The sequence below is a fragment of the Bombus affinis genome, chromosome 14 (genome assembly GCF_024516045.1).
Source record: "Bombus affinis isolate iyBomAffi1 chromosome 14, iyBomAffi1.2, whole genome shotgun sequence".
NCBI classification, from domain to species: domain Eukaryota; kingdom Metazoa; phylum Arthropoda; class Insecta; order Hymenoptera; family Apidae; genus Bombus; species Bombus affinis.
In genome coordinates, this window is record NC_066357.1 from 1,577,354 (window position 1) to 1,597,387 (window position 20,034).

Genomic DNA, 20,034 nt, shown 5'->3' on the forward strand with positions numbered 1-20,034 from the left:
CAAATTGCTGACTTTTTATCCTACTTTTTTTTTATTATGCCGAAGAATACTATAATGTCTATTATAAAATTTTATTCTTTATTATTTTATACAATTATAAATACATATAAATATCAAATTTTTATTATTTATAATAAATACTAGACAAAGACAATGATCAACGACAGAACTAGTTACCAAAGTAGTTTCTTCGATTGAATTATGAAACATAATTAAATATATTCTAACATAATATAATCGGTAATTTATTTGTAATTTCTACAATGAAAATAGTGAAGATTTGACTTAATTTTTCTTCCATCTTTGTAAGGTAGGCGGGTATGAATTTTATTTCTTTTGTTAATAAAGGTGGCGTTGTTGATGCTTCCGATGTAGGAAAACGTCGCTTCTACATAACATGTTGTGGCAGTCGAGTTTAAAGCATGTGATCCTGCCTTCATTGTAGATAATACAAAGCTGCGAAAATGGCGGACGAACAGGTGAGTTACCCATCAAAATAACGTGCAAACCTCAACCAAAAAAGTGGAGTTATTTATGATGAAGTGATTTCAAAAATCGTGTGGTAAGCCAGCCGGTGGTAAATCTGTTGCAAGTTATGTGGTGTCGACGTGTGTCCCAAACATTTTGCTGCTGGGAAACTTAAGTATTTCTTGGAAGCTACGTTGTTTGTTGCCGGACCATAGTGATAATTTTATCGCACTGTCAATAAAAATGCAATCATAAATTAACAGATTTTGCCGCTTTAGCTTTATTGACATCTTGTTGTACGAACAAAATTATGTAGCCGATATGTAAAACTTTAACCTTGTTTTCGTAAATACTATTTTGTGTAGATATAGTTCTGCAGTTTCAAAAGATAATTAATGGATGAGAATATCATCTAAATCTTGAATTTTAAGTTTGAATATTATTATTTAAGAGAAATTTTGTTTGTTTACATCGTAATGATATCAAACTATTATTTGAAATTACTTACAAAAATATGGCATAACCTATCCACTTTAATATTATAACATAAACTAAGATGTTTTTTCTGTTACTTTATACTTAGCTCGTACTGTTTATCTCACGTTAGTTATAAATGTCTTCTTTATTAATCATAATCTTTTGATTAAATAAAAAATAATACGAAAATACGTTGGTATACGTTTGTAATTTTTTTAAGCAAGTGGCGGTTTGGAATTCCGATAATTAATATGTGCTGTACATTTATAAAAATTTAAATAAATGTGTAACCTCTAAAATGCCTAAAAGTTAAAAACATTAATTATCACATTGATTTTATAATATGGAATAAAACTGTGATTGTTATAATCCTATTTAATTTCTATTTATGTATTTAAAAAGTGAAAATATGTATAGGTTTATAATTATTATATTTACTTGTATTGTTTTAATTCTAAAAAATGTTAATAGATAATAATTAGTTTAATATTTTTATGCATCTTTTTAAAATTTTAATTTGATACATTTTTTTAAATATTAATCATGTTTGTTGATATTAGTAAAAAAAATATATTATAAATAAATTATATGATTTTAAAGTATTGCCTATTTGTTATAATGTAATTGAGAAATATTTAAATGACAGTTTTTATATATCCAAAATAAGTGATTAAATTTATTAAAGAACTTGGGAAATAAAATAATATTTTTGAAGTATATAAAATAAAAATAACTACACAGAAATATTGTTTATTTGGGATGAATTATATCATTAAGAATGGATCACATACAGGAAGTACGGCAGCTGGAGTTGCTATGCAAGCAGTTGTATGAATCACAAGATTCTACACATCGTGCAGAGGCTGAAAAAGCACTTGTTGCTTTTCAAAATACTCCAGATACGCTTACAAAGTGTCAGCTTCTACTTGATCGAGGAGATTCTCCATATGCTCAATTATTGGCAGCCACCACCTTGACAAAATTGGCTTCCCGTTCATCAGGACTTAGTTTACGACAGAGGCTTGACATACGTAAGTGTATTTATTCTATCATAAAGCAAAACAATACTTGAGTCTAATATCTATAATTTTATTTTAGGAAATTATATTCTCAATTATTTAGCAACTCAGCCAAAGTTACCAAACTTTGTAATACAAGCTTTGGTTACACTGTTTGCCAGGATATCAAAGTTTGGGTGGTTTGATATTGATAAAGAAAGAAATGTGGTCAGTGATGTAACAAAGTTTCTTCAGGTTAGTTATTATTTTCTTTATTCCAAAATGTTTATTTTTCATAATTATACCATATTTTGATATAATATACAGGGATCGGTAGAACACTGTATGATAGGAGTCCAATTACTTTCTCAACTAACGTGTGAAATGAATCAAGTGTCGGATGCAGATGCAACCAGATCTATTACAAAACATAGAAAAATTGCTAGCCACTTCAGAGATACACAACTTTTTGAAATATTTAGGTTATCGTATACTTTATTAAGTACAGCTCGAGAAAATTGTAAAAACTTAAATTTTAATGATGAAGCACAGGTATATCTCTTGTTACTTTTTTCTGTAATAATATCCTAAATTAATATTATTATTATTGTTTTGTTTTTTTTAGCATGGTCTGATCAGACAACTTTTAAAACTAGCACAAAATTGTTTGACATTTGACTTTATTGGGACTTCAACGGATGAAAGTTCTGATGATCTTAGTACAGTACAAATTCCGACCTGTTGGAGACCTGTATTTTTGGATTTTACGTCACTGAAACTTTTCTTTGATTTATATCATAGTTTACCTAACTCACTGTCATCTTTGGCTCTTTCATGTTTGGTCCAAATAGCATCTGTTAGAAGGAGTTTATTTTCAAATCCAGAAAGGGCACAATTTTTAACACACTTAGTTAGCGGTATAAAACATATACTACAAAACCCTCAAGGTCTCAGTGATCCTGAAAATTACCATGAATTTTGTAGACTATTATCAAGGCTAAAGAGCAATTTTCAGCTTGGGGAATTGGTCTTAGTCAAAGACTACCCAGAAGCTATACAATTAATTGCAAAATTTACAATCCAAAGTTTACAGATGTGGCAGTTTGCACCAAACAGTTTACATTATTTACTAACATTGTGGCAAAGAATGGTATCATCCATGCCATATGTAAAAGCAGGTGACCCACACCTGTTAAATACATATACTCCGGAAATTGTAAATGCATATATTACTTCAAGACTTGAATCAGTTGCAATAGTAGTTAGAGAGGGTTTAGAAGACCCACTTGATGATTTAGGAATAGTTCATCAGCAATTGGAGCAAATATCTGTAATTGTAAGGTGTGAATATCAAAAGACATGTACTTTGTTAGTACAGCTTTTTGATCAGGCTGCTAGGACATACCAAGAATTAATGACACAAACAGCATCTCCAACACAACGAATGGATATCACTATACAAGAGGGTCAACTCACTTGGCTTGTATATATCATAGGTAAGTAAATTTGTAAATCATACAGAAATGAACATGTTTAACAGTGAATTATTACATTGATATTTAAAAAATAGGTGGTGTTATTGGTGGAAAAGTAACATTTAACAGCAATGAAGAGTATGATGCAATGGATGGTGAATTAGTTTGCAGAGTACTCCAATTGATGAATTTGACTGATTCAAGACTTGCACAAGGTGGCTGTGAGAAACTGGAATTAGCAATGTTGAGCTTCTTTGAACAATTTCGTAAAGTTTATGTAGGTGATCAAGTTCAAAAAAATTCTAAAGTATATAGAAGACTGTCAGATGTTTTAGGAGTTAATGACGAATCCATGGTACTTGGTATTCTTATCCGGAAAATGTAAGTAGGAAGTTATTTTCAGGAATATTATTTACACTATTTCAAGATTTATGATCTTAATTTTGCATTTACAGAATAACAAATTTGAAGTATTGGGGTCGTAGTAAACAAATTATTTCAAAAACATTACAATTATTAAATGATTTATCTGTAGGATATAGTTGTGTCCGTAAACTTGTAAAATTAGAGGAAGTACAATTTATGCTCAATAATCACACAGTGTGTATATATAAAAATATGTAAAATTTACTTACAAAAAATTAAGAATAAAACTGTATATATTCTTTTCTTTTTCACTAACAGAGAGAGCATTTTCCATTTTTGGGAAACAATGTTGCTGTAACAGAAATGCGTTGTAGATCAATGTTTTACACATCCTTGGGTAGATTATTGATGGTAGATCTAGGAGAAGATGAGGAAAGGTTTCATACATTTATGTTACCTTTAACAAGTATGGAAAGCTTTTTTGTACCTAAAATTGTACTACATACTTATTTAATATTTACACTTACGTTTTCTACCTATAGATGCATTTGAAAGTTTAGGACAGTTAATTGGGCCAGCTGACCCTTCACTTTTTACAGCAGAAGAAGCAAAAAAGGCATTGATCGGATTAGCAAGAGATTTAAGAGGTTTAGCTTATGCATTCAACACAAAAACATCTTATATGATGCTCTTTGATTGGATGTATCCTTTTTTTTTTTTTTTAAATATAATTTGATAAATGATTAAGAGTCATTAATACATAATAATTTGCCTTAATTTCTGATAAATGTAAAGTACCTTAATTTACATATAGTTATCCTAATTATACACCGATTTTATTACATGCTGTGGAATTGTGGCATTATGAGCCACAAGTTACTACACCCGTCCTAAAATTATTTGCTGAATTAGTACAAAATAGGAGTCAACGATTACAGTTTGATGCATCTTCTCCAAATGGAATTTTATTATTTCGTGAAGCTAGTAAAGTAATATGTAGTTATGGTAATCGTATATTAAACGTTGAAGTTCCAAAGGATCAAATATACCCCTTAAAGCTTAAAGGAATAAGTATATGCTTCAGTATGTTAAAAGCAGCTTTATGTGGAAGTTACGTAAATTTTGGTGTGTTCAGATTATATGGTGACGAGGCATTGGATAATGCACTCAACACATTTGTAAAATTACTTCTTAGTATACCACAAAGTGATTTATTGGTATGCATCAATTAACTTATGTTCATATTCAAAAGATGTAAAGATAGATATCTTACAACTTAATATTGTTTTTTTTTTTTTTTTGTAGGATTATCCGAAATTATCTACAACATATTTTGTGTTACTCGAGTGTTTAGCTCAAGATCACATGGTGTTCCTTTCTACTTTGGAACCGAGAGTATTCTTATACATTCTATCAAGCATCAGTGAAGGGCTTACAGCACTAGGTGCGCAAAAAGACTACTATACAGGTCTGTGCGGCTGATTCTATTTTATTATCATTCTCTTATCCTCTATGCCATGCCACAGGATTATAAGACCCAAATCATTTAAAATTCCTTTTTTATAAGAAAAATGTTTCTTAAATATTTTGTATTCTATTTCTGTAAAATATTAGTAAATTATAAATAATTACTTATAATTGAAGTATAGTAAAGATTTCAATCGCAATTAAACAAAATTTAATAGTATATTTATATATATCGGATTTGTTTTTAATGAAAAAAAATATATATACATAAATAATCTTGTATCATGCATGTTCGAATTCTTATTTGGCGATATTAATATAATTTTATGATTTTAAATATGAAGCATAAAAAAATCAGGAGAAATATTAGTTAATAAGAATGTTTAATTTTGTTTATGTTTATTTGCTTTTTGCATTGTTGCTTGGAATGTAAACCTGCATTTAGGTATATTAGTTACTGCTATAGTTTCGAAATTACAGAAATAAATGTATGCTGAGTAATATTTATGCATATAAGGAGAATGATTGAATCACCATAATCATATAGGCAATGAGAGGATTGGAGTTTGTAGAATCTAGACCCTAATTGCTATTGTTCTATTGCCTTTTTATTTTTCTTCCTTTTTCAAATTTTTATTCCTATTTTTAATGTTGTATTAAACAACTTATGAATTCTTCATTTCTTTAAAATTAAATTACATAGCACAGATAGGGTCTAGCACACATAGTCAGCCGCACAGCTGGCATGCTACTAAAATATATTACTATTCATAGTCATAAGTTCTTAAGTTACTAATTTACTAATCTTTATGTGTTGTTTTCACATTTTATGCTTTGTTTTCTATTCAATATATGACATGCAAAATTATGAACAACAAACAAATACTTCAAATATGAATGATTATTGTTTGTTCATTTACTTTTTCAAAATTGATAAAAATTATGTTTTGATCCAATAAGTCATCATAATGACAGATTCTTTTAACTTTTTTTATATATAAGTAAAATTGTGTTCTGATAAATTAACTAGCCAACATAATAAGTGAACAAATAATTTTACAGAATTTACATTATTTTCAAGGTAGGTTTCTATATTAAATTCCACGATAGACACCGATTATATTTATATATTTTTTATATTATTATTCTTTTAATGGTTACTTTTATTTAACAGTTCCTATTTTACTACAGATAAATATAAAATATGAAATATAAATAATAAAACTTCATTGCAGATACAATGGTCTGTACTGGTTGTTGCGCAACACTTGATCATATTGTGACTTACATATTTAAACAATTATATCAAAAAGGTATTTATCTTATGTATCTACTACTATTTACTAGTATTTAGCTTATATATCTACATTAATGTATTTGAATACATGTACTCATTTTGTCAGGGGGTTACCCAGGCAGGAAAAATACGGTAGTTCCAGGAGGTGGAGACTTATTCTTGCAAGTTTTAAAGCAACATCCTGAAATTCTTCAACAAATGTTAAGTACTGTCTTAAATGTGATAATGTTTGAAGATTGTAGAAATCAGTGGAGTATGTCGCGTCCTCTCTTGGGATTAATTCTTTTAAATGAAGAAGTAGGTATTTTTCATTATAAAAATTATGTTAAGACATCACAAAAATTTTATAATTTTACGCCGAAACTAAATATTTATTGTTACAGTATTTCAATCAGTTACGAGAAAATATTATTAGAAGTCAACCAGTTGATAAACAAACAACAATGGCACACTGGTTTGAACATTTAATGGAAGGAATCGAAAGAAACTTACTCACAAAAAATAGAGATAGGTAAGAGGAATTAAAAAACAAAAAATACGAAATTATATATAGACATTTATCCACGTTTATGTATGTATTTTTCTTTTCTCAGGTTTACACAAAATTTATCATTGTTTAGAAGAGATATAAATGATATTTTAAAAGGACCTAATACAACTTCAAATCCTATTGGTGATATGATGACCTTAACCTTCAATTAGATTCTCCTAATTTCTTGCCTGCCAAATGCTTGAATGTGTGTGCGAGTGAATTATAAATTATGGTGGAATTAAAATTGATTTTAGCTGAGTATAAAGATAATAAATTACATACTGTTATTTTACAAAAGCATTATTGTTTGGCTTCCTATTCTTTTATACTTTTAACGTTTGTTTTTTCAATTTTGTTGAACATAATTGTTTCCAAATTTAAGATATTGAAACCTATTTAAAGTGTATACAATTCATTCTAAAAATTCATAAACAGAAAAGACTAAATCCTTCTTATTACCTTTATACTCCAGTTGCTTTGATTTAATATAATATTGGAACATAAATATTCGTACACATATATTTTAAGTATAAAAATTCATTGATAATAAATATATTAAATTTCATAAATCAACGATTATTCGATATCAAGCAACTTTGTATGGATAAAAAATTGGATTTATTTCAATTGCCTTTTGCAAACGTTTATAATGTTATCAATTTAAGATTACAATATTTTTATCTTATGTTAATATTAAAGCATGTATTTCAGACATGAATGATTTGTTTCATACTATATTATAGTAAAAATTTAAGTTTGAGTAAAAAGAATTACCTTTTTCGACATATTATTCAATATATATATATATATATCCACATTTTATTTTAAATAAACAAATTATTATTTTGATTGCTAAATAATATGTTAAAGATACAGTGTAGAATAGGAAGCCAACTTCATAAACTATTATCGTAGTTTTTATTCCATTATTTTTACACGCAACCGACTTCCACTTATATGTTAAAATGTTTCATTATCAATATTTTTTATTGTAACACAAATTATAATTTTAAGATTTTTTTTATAAAATTGAAAAAATTGATGAGGCATGAAAAAAATATTAATCTTCAATTATTAGTATTCTTTAACAAAAAAATTAAATTGTTTAAATCAATATTATTGAATAAATCATTCATAATGTTAATGATATTAGAAAAAAACATCAAGCTAATAATGCATAATTTACTTAAAATAATATCTCATTATTATTATTATTATTATCATCATCATCATCATCATCATCATTATTATGAAATTATAATTTTCATTAATGGTTCACTGAAACAAGATTGAAAACTGTCAACATGCATTTTTAATATTCATTGTAGTTTATATGTTTTTAAATTGGAATGAAAAAGTTTCTAACAAATTTTTGTATTGTATTCATAAAAAAAATATATATGTGTATTATTAGCACATACGTATAGTAAAAAATATTCATCAGTCAACATCATATCATTCATTTAATAGAATGCATGTTAACAGAAGAAGAGATTAAAAAGTATCAATATTCTTAACTAATGTTAAATGTACTACACTTAAACTTTATTAATTTAGAATCTAAATTTTCAACCCGAAGTTTTAATCACTTTGCGCATGCAGTATTTTATATTTTATTACGATTTATCTTGTAATATTTACAATATATGACACTTTCAAAAGAGAGTTTGAAAACAAAAAATTAACTTTCCTTTTTTTATTCAATTTTTAAAGTTATTTCAAATTTCAAAAAATTTAGTAATAATAATAATTATAATATATCTTGATATGCATATATATATATATACACGTAAATGTGTGAAATTTTTATCAAAGCATCTGAAGTTTACACTCCCGATTAAACCAATCGTCAAACAAACCTATATCATATATTTTTTTTCTAAAAGCTATTTGTAACATTAAACAGTGAGAATCAAATGTATGAGGAATGCGTGTAAAAAATTTCATGTGAGAGTTATGTAATATTAGTCTGTATACAGTTAATAATAATTTAGTGGAAGTTATATTGAATATTTACAAACAATTTCGTTTAGATTGCATTTAATCATTTATATATTTTTTACTGTAAGATAGTAGAAAAAGTTGATATGAGGTGGTTTGAATCTTTTTTCTTTTTATAACAAATTTTTAGATATCTTATGTTTAATAAATACTTGTAAAAATGTTAGAAAATTACTTTTATTAACCGACTATCATAGTTGAATTTGCCGTAAACAAATGTATTGTATATACCTTTGGTATAGTAAAAATGTTATATTTCATATCATATAAGATATCCAAAAATATCTAGCGCAAAATTAGACTAAATAAATAAATTTAAGGAATGTATCTGTATAACTATAAAACAGTTTTTGTCATTCAGTTGTGTTTTTGCATTCAGTCAAATTGTGCGCTAGATTTTTAAATAATTAATACATAAAAAGTTATTAAAGCTTTTATATGTACTTAATATTATTCGTTTGTACAATATATAGGTACGAATAATTTCCTAGTTTTTTGTATTCATGAAATAAGTAGAAAACTATATTATTATAAAATAGTTAATTTATTATTATTTTTCAGTTGGACATTAGATGAATGGAAATAGAATAACAAAGAACCATCTGCTAACTATAATATTTCTATTTGTACATTTCTTGAACTTTGTTAAAAATATAATTCAACTTAATACATTTTCACCATTTTTAGATGAGAACATTAAATAGACTTTTTTACTTAATTCTGGGCCAACTTTACGTACAGTTGTAAGAGGTCCAGCTGCTCTTCTAATCTGTAAAGTGTTAAAAATATATTTATGAAGTGTAAGTAAAAATAATAGTACTAAACTATAATCAGTCTTTAATTTATTGTATACATATTATTTTTTTGAAAGCTCATCTTATTTGAAACATTGTAATAAATGTTTTTTATTTACCGGAATATCTTTCAACAAATTTACTCCTTCAGTATCTGTACAGTTCATATAAGCCTGGAAAAAAGGAAAAGAAAGATAGGAAAAGGAAATAATTCATATCTTTGGTATATATCAATATTTACTTCTATCAAATTTGCAGGGCTTGGATACACAGAACAAATTGCTTCTGCAATTTCAAGACTGCTCAAATTAAATTGACAAAGCTGCTGTTGCCATAATCTTTTCAATCCATTTCCACTTTTATCTACTTTAACAGTGTTTCTATTATCTCCCATTACATACCAATCAAATTTATTTGTTAAATTTTTATTCTTTTCTGATTTATGTGGTATCTCTGCTATAGCTTTCGTATATTGATATATCATTAATGCTAAATCTTGAGAGTTGTTAATTAATCTACTGCTACAATCTGAAATAATTTGTATTTCATTGAGACATGTTTCAAGATGTTTCCTTGATATTTTGTGAGGATATGTAGACATTTGATGATACTTTTCGATGTAGGTTTTTTTTCTTGTTCTACTTTCCTTTGAATTTCTTCTTTGTTCTCTACATGCAAAATAATCCTCTATTCCAAAAATTACGAGTGTTATTTTGTAATCTGGTAACGAAGATTTAATGCTAGAGATAGATGTACAAAAGCTACCATCTGTTACTTTTATTACTGCCTCATCCCAATTCCAAATTATCAATATTTGACCAATTTTTTCAACATCAGTTACTGTACATATTTTATTGGTGTCATCAATATAGCTATTTTCAATACTTCTTTTCCATGTAATGCTATTTGAAATAAATTCTGTTTTAACAGTATATTTTATACCAGCATTTCTCAATGTATCTATTATATCTGTAATAGGAACAACATTTTTAATATCGTTGTCAAGAACAACTTCTATAAATTTCATACATTCACCAGGTTTTATATCTTTTGATTTTTTAACTGCAATTGCTTTCAGTGCTTTTTCTCTCATTAAGCGCTCTTGTTTTTTTAATTTTTCTTCATTTAGTTCAATTCTACTTTTCTTTCTTATAGTACCTTTACCTTTCCTTTGTCTTTCTGTATTGCTACTCTTTTCATCTGAGTCAGATGAATTAGAAACATTGTACGAAAATTTTCTAACATTATATTGTTTGAAATTTTTGCTATTGGCAGTATGTTTATCATCAGTCTGATATGATGAACCATTTGTGTTAAAATTAGATGAACAGCTTGTAATATCAATATTTCGTGATTTACTTACATCGTCTTCGTTAATAATATGATGAAAATTTATTGCAGGAAATTCAAGATCACTTGAATTATAATTAGGAGATAAAGATCTACTATTCGAATTCGATTGAACGGATAAAGAAGATTCGTTTGAATCGCTTAAAACAACAATATCTGTAATCATTTCATTAAAGTATCTGTATGAAAATTATACAAAATTTCTATAAGATTCAATTCACCTTTCTAATTAAGATTCAAATATCTGTATTTCAGAGTGTATATCATACAAACACACGTAACAAAACGACTTATATGAATATACAGTGAATATGATAAGGATAGATACAATCACCAATGAAATAATCTGACGATATATAACTCTGTGAAACTTTAAAAAAGATATTCTTTGATTGGCTACTGCATTCTCACGGCAAGTTGCATGCACATATACATATATGTATGTATATGTACATATAAGCATCGCTTTAGCATTCGTGTTTCGAGCTTCGGGCGTAGACCGGTTCTCTGGAGGTGTCGTTCATTTTCTAACTTCAGCGGAAATAATGACGTCATGAATGAAGAGTAGATAGCAAATAGGTGATACATCGAAGTGATATGGGATTGTTTGTGTTGAAATTTTGATTTCCAATGTGACTGATTTTTCAAACAAACGTGTTAATTTACGTGGATTTTATTAACGATCTATACATTTTATTTTCAACTGTAGATTTTTCATGAAGGTAAGAAAATTGTTACAGTTAATGCATTGTATCGTGAGTAGGAATTCTGCCTTGTATTGTACGCTATCTTCACCATTACTTAAAACTGCTTTCGTACAGTGAGAGTTCTTGCAATATGTATCTAACATAAACAAATGTAACCGCCAGTACTGCCACTGACTCACTCTCACTCTATCCATCTATTTCACGCCGAGGCAGAATTCCTGGTATAGACCCTCCCTTGCATTCTGGCCAGATTCGGCCCCGAACTGTGGCCAGAACACAAAGCAGTAGTGTATCTCATACTAAATATTTTCTATGTGTGAATCTTTTGTGAATAATCAGACCTGACGCACCCTGATTTTTTCAAATATTTATATCTTCTAATCAAAGTTATATCGTCTAGTCGCTTTCGTTTTATAGATAAGTAAGTGGAAAGGTGGAATTTTATTCTATTAGTATTACATATTAAATAAATGTCACAAATATAATGATAATAAAAAAATAATTGATAAGAAAAAAGGTTAATTTGATAAATTATCTGTACTATATTATAAGAGCACAGGTAATGTTGTATTATACTATAGAAATTTATTAATTATGTATTTGTGTATTATTATTCTGGTTTACAGAATTAATTTATTTGAAATAACAAAAATGTCTGATCACTTTGGTCCAATAACTTTGAAATGGGATCCCAAGAATTTGGAGATCCGTACCATGTCTGTAGAAAAAACATTGGAACCCTTGGTTCTACAAGTTACTACGCTTGTAAATACAAAGGGTCCTAGCAAGAAAAAGAAAGGAAAATCAAAAAGGGCTAGTGCTTTAGTTGGAACTGTTGAGAAAGCAACTAGCAATTTTATTGAGAAAGGTGAACAAATAGCTTATGAAAATCCTGACATTACTGCAGAAATGTTAAGTGCTGTTGAGGAAGTAAAAAAGACAGGTGCTGCAATGAGCATTGCTGCTAGGTACTATATTTGTTTTATATTTTCCTAGTATATACAGAGAATGTTAATTAAATTTTAACGTTATTGTTAATTAATTACAGAGAGTTTTCTGAAGATCCCTGTTCTTCTTTAAAAAGAGGGAACATGGTTCGTGCAGCAAGGAACTTGTTATCTGCAGTAACACGTTTGCTTATTTTAGCAGACATGGTTGATGTGCATTTGTTGCTGAAATCACTTCATGTGGTAGAAGATGATTTAAAAAAGTTGAAAAATGCATCTTCACAAGGAGAATTATTAGAAAACATAAAACAATTTGGAAGAAATGCATCAGAACTTATGAATCAAGCTGCAAAACGTCAGCAAGAGTTAAAAGATCCTCAATTAAGAGATGACTTAGCTGCAGCAAGAGCTGTTCTTAAAAAGCATTCTACTATGCTTCTTACTGCCTCCAAAGTTTATGTTCGACATCCGGAACTAGCTGCAGCAAAAGCAAACCGTGATTATGTTTTGAAGCAAGTATGTGAAGCTGTAAATACCATTAATGACGTAGCACAAGGAAAGACTCCAGTTGATAGCCAACATCCTTATGAAGGACCTGGAGAATTAGCTGCTGCATTAGATGATTTTGATGAAAGAATGGTAATGTCTCCACTTGCATATAATGAAGTACGTACAAGACCTAGTCTTGAGGAAAGGTTGGAAAGTATCATCAGTGGTGCTGCATTGATGGCGGATTCTTCATGCACTCGAGATGAACGCAGAGAACGCATTGTTGCAGAATGTAATGCAGTTAGGCAAGCACTTCAGGATTTGTTGAGTGAATATATGAATAATGTAAGTACTTTGTGGATTTTTGTACTTCCATGATTTAAACATATACTTTGTATGTATATAAGTTATGTATACATACAATAACACATATTTAACACGTTAACGCCAGCGCGGCCCATCGGCGGGTCGCACGTATCTGTTCCGTAAGGCGCCGTGCCCCATCGGCGGGTCACGCGTGTCTGTCCTGATGGACGGCGATGGGTCACACATGTATTTCACAAAATGGGTAGTAACCCAGCGCCGCCTCACGAAGCAGATAGTGAATTCGGGCGCCGTCCCAAGGAGAAAACCATGAATATCGGCACCGGCGTCAACGTGTTAAATAAATTTTAATAATTGCAGCGATGTAGAGAAATTTAATATTATATTTACTTTATATAATTTATTTTAGTTTGTATCTTACTCTGTAACATATAGCATTTAAACGTACAATACGTAATGATACATTCGTTATATGATGCATTTATAAGTAAATATATACAAAAACAAATATATTCAGAAACACATTTAAAACACATAAATAAATATATTATTATTTATCACAATTGATTTATGTATGATTGGTATGTTCATTTTACTCATTTGTTTTTTATTTTTGATGACTGCAGTTACAGCTTGCTCGGGGTGGGAAACGGGTAAATATGAAAATCTTGTGTTTTCTTATTATTCTTGCGTATAATTTACAAATTAAGCAAGAAGTTTTTATGTTATTAAAATATTGTACTTTTTCACACATGATTTATATATTATTTAACAATAAGCACTAATCAAATAATTTTTAATAACTCAATATACATTTTGCAGTTATCCTCTAAATTGCACAATTGTATATATTATGTAGATATATAAAATACAAGAAAAGCACCAAATGTAATATAATTATATATTCATAGAAATTAAATAAATAAAATAGTGTAGACAAATAGTTTATAGTTCAGACATAACTTAAGATTTGCAATGTAAAATTAAATAGATATAAAATTATTTTTAAGTTGATTTTAACTGTATACATATATATTTTTTATTTACAAGATTCTTTTCACAATGAAGCAAATCATTGCTTTCTTTATATCATAATACAATGTACTATGGTATATTATTATACTATATTATTTTTTTATGTTTGCTTATGTACATAGCTTCTTTTGAGAAAGATTTATTTTCATTAAATTAAATAGAAGTATAATTTTCATAACTAGTATGTTAATTTGTAAGATATATGTATATATATATTAAAATACTTGCATTGAAAAAATACATCTTCTAAATAATAAAATAAAATAATCTCTTAGCTAATCATCATTTATCCTTTTAACAATTATTAAAAAAAGTGTTCTATCTTACACTTTAATGCTATTAGTAAAGAAATAGCTTAGATCTTACTTGAATGCTCATAAAACATTTATTTTTATTGTTTATATTTTTAATTGTACATGTATTTTAACAGATGGGTGTCAAGGAACAATCCGAAGGTTTAGAGAGAGCAATTGATCATATGTGCAGAAAAACTCGCGATCTTCGTAGACAATTACGAAAAGCCGTAGTAGATCATGTATCTGATAGTTTTTTGGAAACAAGTGTACCTTTATTAGTCCTCATTGAAGCTGCAAGAAATGGTCGTGATAAAGAAGTGGAAGAATATGCACTTGTTTTTACAGAGCATGCCAATAAGCTAGTTGAGGTATATTATTAAACTATATATATCTAAAATATTAATTTTATTATAATAACTTTAATATGATATTGACTATTCAGGTTGCCAATTTAGTATGTAGTATGTCCGGAAACGAAGATGGTGTAAAAATGGTTCGATATGCAGCAGCACAAATTGGGAACCTGTGTCCACAAGTAATCAATGCGGCCCGTGTTCTTGCAGCTCGTAATCGATCTAAAGTAGCGTTAGATAACATGGAAGTATTTCGGCAAGCATGGGAGAATCAAGTAAGAGTATTAACAGAAGCTGTCGATGATATTACTACCATTGATGATTTCTTAGCTGTATCTGAAAATCATATCTTGGAAGACGTAAATAAATGTGTATTAGCATTACAAGAAGGTGATGCTGATACTTTAGATAGAACCGCGGGTGCAATCCGTGGACGATCTGCCAGAGTGTGTAACGTTGTTCAAGCAGAAATGGATAATTATGAGCCTTGTATCTATACGAAACGAGTTTTAGAAGCCGTGAAAGTTTTAAGGGAACAAGTTATGCCAAAATTTGCACAGAGAGTAGAAGTCGCGGTAGATGCATTGGGTAGTAATCCTGCTAAAGATGTGGATGAAAATGATTTTATAGATGCTTCGAGATTGGTTTATGACGGTGTTCGTGAAATTAGACGCGCCGTATTGATGAACAGAGTAAGAAAATGCAGTATAAACTTCTAGTTTGTATCTTTATTACTATATTCGCTTTATTTATATATGCTATATTTTAGGCGGATGAGGATTTGGATCCAGAAGACGTGGAACTTGATGAACATTATACATTAGAAACTCGTAGTAAATCGAGTGCTCAAACTGGTGAACATGGTGTTGATGAATATCCAGAAATTAGCGGAATTACTACGGCTCGTGAAGCTATGCGTAAAATGCCAGAAGAAGATAAACAAAAAATCTTACAGCAAGTAGAATACTTCAAGAGTGAGAAACTAAAGTTCGATAAAGAAGTTGCCAAGTGGGACGATGCAGGGAACGATATTATTGTTCTTGCAAAGCACATGTGCATGATCATGATGGAAATGACTGATTTCACTAGAGGTCGTGGACCTTTAAAGACAACTATGGATGTTATCAACGCTGCAAAGAAAATTTCTGAAGCCGGGACTAAATTAGATAAATTAACGAGACAAATAGCAGATCAGTGTCCAGAAAGTTCTACTAAAAAAGATCTGTTAGCATACTTACAACGCATAGCATTATATTGTCATCAAATGAATATTACAAGCAAAGTTAAAGCAGACGTACAAAATATTAGTGGAGAATTAATTGTATCTGGACTTGATAGTGCAACTTCTCTCATTCAGGCTGCTAAAAATCTAATGAATGCAGTTGTACTAACTGTTAAGGCTTCGTATGTTGCTTCAACCAAATATCCTCGACAATCTACAGTAACTGTAAGTACCTTTCACACATTAAAATTACTTCCTTGATTTCTGTATTTTACGTTCTAAACAAGTGAATTACATATATACGATTCATATATTTAATTAATATTAATGTTAAAACTTTCTTACTGACTAACTATTGGATTTTGTAGTATGTAAGTATCTATGTAACAAATATATATTTACAGTTTTAAACATCGGAGAAACTATAATTATTATCTTCCTTATACATTCGTAATTGATATTTGTTCTGTTTATACAGTCTCCAATTGTTGTATGGAAAATGAAAGCACCAGAAAAGAAACCATTGGTACGTCCTGAAAGACCAGAAGAAGTCAGGGCAAAAGTACGTAAAGGTTCACAGAAAAAGGTGCAAAACCCAATACATGCACTTTCCGAATTTCAGAGTCCTACAGAAAGCGTTTAAGATCTTATGTGTAAGTAATTTAATAAAGATAGAGTCTAGTATACAGCATCACCTTTAAAATATTGTATGAATAAAATTTTTTATTTTCTACTAAGTATAAAATTAAAACACAGAATCTATGTTTATTGTTAATTTATTGTCATGAAGTACAGGGTGCTCCAGCAATCGTGGTATAACCGGACAGGAAGTAATTTCTCATATAAAAATAAATTAAAAGAACAGAATAAGATTCTTGCATGTAAGGCTACATTTTCAAGAAAAATGACCTAATTGTACTACCACTGTTGGAATATCTCGTATTTTTTTTGCAAACGAAATTTACAATTTGAACATTTCTATAATATTTAATTGTACAATAAAATTTGTATTATTGATTAAGTATCAATTCTAGAGAAATGTTATCCTTTTTATCATTATTTATAAAAGATAAAAATTTAAATTTTTTAATAAAATTTTATTAAGTGATATTAAATAATGAGCGACGTATATATACTTACGTACATACATACATAAACTTATCAAAGATCTCATATTTTTGTTGTAATATCAGAAATTTGTATTGGACTGAAATTGGTAATTATTTTTCTGTTTTGTTAATATATAGATCACCCTATTCAACGATTTTATAACCAGCACACATTCTTATACATATCCAGCAATAAGGTCTCTAACAATAAAAAGATAAGGCTGTTATTTTAAGTAATGTTAATAACAATTACAGGCCTTGAATTTTTGCTACTATGTTACACGGAGGTCAGTTTCTTACTATAATGAATTTTTTGACAATAATATTGATAAATACTTTGCTATGATTTTACAAAAAGAAAAAAACAACTAAGATACAAATAATAATGTTAGCATTCTTCCAAGTGGTAATTATATTAATAATTCCAAGTAATCAATATGAAAGTATAAGAATTCATTTATATAAATATATTTGATGTAACAAATTATATTTTTTCTATACATAAATCTTTTACTTATATAATTTAACTTTATATATCTGTCTTGCATACATGTTTTAATGTATTTTACGTTTTCCTAGAGAATTTGATTAAAAATTGGACTTTTTGTTATTCAATATCATATTCGTAATTAGGTGGAAGACGTGTTACTGTGTGTCAACAAAACTTGCATAAAAGCAATATAAATAAGACAGTATTGCATTGGAATAAAGAGACTGCAGATCAAAGTATTTAATGATTGTATATAAGTAAATATGATTATAATTATACATTAAAAAAAAATCTTCTTTATGATGATTTTATATTACCTATAGCATATAAGAAATAATTGTAAAAAAACTGATACCAATTTCATACTTTATATAATGAGTGAAATATTATATTCGAAAAACGATTGAAATTTATTACATTTACAAATTTTGTAGCAAATATTAAATTATGATTCTCTGGTTATTACAAAAATAACATGTTGTACGTGTGGCAAATATATAATAGAAATATATAATTGTGCTTAACATTATAACATGTATTGTTTTATTTATATTAGTATAGTTATTGTAGTAAATGTTGCATTGGAATATATTAAAGAGTTTGCAGAATATATGGAATAAAAACATTTCACATTTCATAGTTTTTAATGCAATATGTATTGGTATCAATTTTTTACTATTGTAAAACTGATACTAATTTATATAGAAATAATTGTAAGATTTAATTGTAGTTATATATATACTGATATGCTGCCAAATACAAGGTGATGCTTTTAACAAATGTTTCTTTTTTACTATTACTAATATTTTGTGCATTATATTCAGAAATAAATTGTTTATTCCACACAAAAAATTATAATAATCACTATTATAAATCAATAGGAAAGGACATCATAAATGCATTACATAAATTTATATTTTATATAATTCATTTATATACTAAATATTACAGAAATAATAATACAATACAGGAAATTGCAAATGCAAATGATTAATGGCAATGATATAATTATAATAATACACACTTGCTTAAACAATATAATTATTTTTATCTTAATCCGCTACACGTTACTTTTGTAGTGGCACTTAAAAAAAAATTTGTTGCTACAAAAAGTTTATCTGTATTTTTTACATTTAAAATTTTTTGTTTTTTTTTTCGTTTTATACTAACATAAAATTGAAAAAAATATATATCCTGCACAACCACATAAATTAAATAAAAGCAAAATAGTATTTGTGCTTGTTGATCTAGATATTTAAGTTATTCATACTACTGAATAATTTTTTTTCATGACTTTTAAAGTATTTTTCATCGTACATAATATGAAACGGTTATAATCGCTCACTTCTTAAAATTTAAATTATCTTATTATTATTGGTATGAATATAATGAAACACCAAATAAATACAGGTACTATTGAAATAACTCATAAAAAACGTGATATTTATTTTCAGACATTATTTAAATTTGAGATAATTTAAGTGTTGGAAAACACGAAGTATTATGCAATAATATATTATATGATGTTCATATAGTTATATAGCATAACCAGATGAATTTTGTTATATTTTTCTACTGATAAAATACAGCTTTTATTGATATACATGACATGCTACTAAAAATGTTAATAATATGATTGATATAAACATTGCATGTCATTTGAATTGACACATATTTAATGACTACAAGATATATATTTATATGACTATTAGTAATGTTTCATACTTACATTTTTTTTTTTTTTTTTAATTTTATCGCAGAAAGTAAAATTATATAAACTAAATAGGTGCTTTTAATTGATATATTTTACCGATATTATTTAACAAATTGGTATAGA

The 20,034-nt window shown here is 27.8% G+C and overlaps 3 protein-coding genes and 1 long non-coding RNA gene across 12 annotated transcripts; 2 read left to right on the plus strand and 2 right to left on the minus strand.

Moving 5' to 3' along the window:
• Nucleotides 1–57: 57 nt before the first annotated feature.
• On the minus strand, nucleotides 58–1,129 carry LOC126924208 (uncharacterized). The gene is made up of 2 exons (XR_007713453.1): nucleotides 977–1,129; nucleotides 58–699 (listed from the first exon to the last, which is right to left on the minus strand). It is a non-coding gene; the product is annotated as an uncharacterized LOC126924208 (long non-coding RNA).
• On the plus strand, nucleotides 244–8,102 carry LOC126924166 (exportin-7). Of its 2 annotated transcripts, none has more exons than XM_050738359.1 (15): nucleotides 244–479; nucleotides 1,739–1,976; nucleotides 2,044–2,198; nucleotides 2,271–2,495; nucleotides 2,569–3,439; nucleotides 3,514–3,799; nucleotides 3,874–4,018; nucleotides 4,103–4,250; nucleotides 4,327–4,486; nucleotides 4,599–5,001; nucleotides 5,090–5,252; nucleotides 6,487–6,564; nucleotides 6,655–6,845; nucleotides 6,932–7,059; nucleotides 7,142–8,102. In XM_050738359.1, exons 1-15 carry the CDS (start codon nucleotides 465–467, stop codon nucleotides 7,248–7,250), a joined length of 3,315 nt encoding a protein of 1,104 aa, XP_050594316.1. In that variant the 5' UTR covers nucleotides 244–464; the 3' UTR covers nucleotides 7,251–8,102. The 2 variants fall into 2 exon arrangements, with proteins under 2 accessions (XP_050594316.1, XP_050594317.1); XM_050738360.1 differs by having other exon boundaries at nucleotides 248–479; nucleotides 5,090–5,228.
• Nucleotides 8,103–9,684: 1,582 nt separating this feature from the next.
• Nucleotides 9,685–11,614, minus strand: LOC126924177 (crossover junction endonuclease EME1). 3 transcript variants are annotated; one of them, XM_050738394.1, is made up of 4 exons: nucleotides 11,239–11,614; nucleotides 10,117–11,166; nucleotides 9,995–10,048; nucleotides 9,685–9,850 (listed from the first exon to the last, which is right to left on the minus strand). In XM_050738394.1, the coding sequence occupies exons 1-4, from the start codon at nucleotides 11,389–11,391 to the stop codon at nucleotides 9,740–9,742; spliced, it is 1,368 nt and encodes a 455-aa protein (XP_050594351.1). In that variant the 5' UTR covers nucleotides 11,392–11,614; the 3' UTR covers nucleotides 9,685–9,739. The 3 variants fall into 3 exon arrangements, with proteins under 3 accessions (XP_050594351.1, XP_050594350.1, XP_050594349.1); XM_050738393.1 differs by having other exon boundaries at nucleotides 10,117–10,844; nucleotides 10,905–11,614; XM_050738392.1 differs by having other exon boundaries at nucleotides 10,117–11,614.
• Nucleotides 11,615–11,720: 106 nt separating this feature from the next.
• LOC126924168 (catenin alpha) lies at nucleotides 11,721–18,977 on the plus strand. Of its 6 annotated transcripts, none has more exons than XM_050738366.1 (9): nucleotides 11,721–11,947; nucleotides 12,559–12,900; nucleotides 12,981–13,713; nucleotides 14,319–14,345; nucleotides 15,158–15,391; nucleotides 15,466–16,068; nucleotides 16,146–16,823; nucleotides 17,077–17,251; nucleotides 17,389–18,977. In XM_050738366.1, exons 2-8 carry the CDS (start codon nucleotides 12,584–12,586, stop codon nucleotides 17,239–17,241), a joined length of 2,757 nt encoding a protein of 918 aa, XP_050594323.1. In that variant the 5' UTR covers nucleotides 11,721–11,947; nucleotides 12,559–12,583; the 3' UTR covers nucleotides 17,242–17,251; nucleotides 17,389–18,977. The 6 variants fall into 6 exon arrangements, with proteins under 6 accessions (XP_050594323.1, XP_050594324.1, XP_050594322.1 ...); XM_050738367.1 differs by having other exon boundaries at nucleotides 17,394–18,977; XM_050738365.1 differs by having other exon boundaries at nucleotides 17,846–18,977.
• Nucleotides 18,978–20,034: the final 1,057 nt, after the last annotated feature.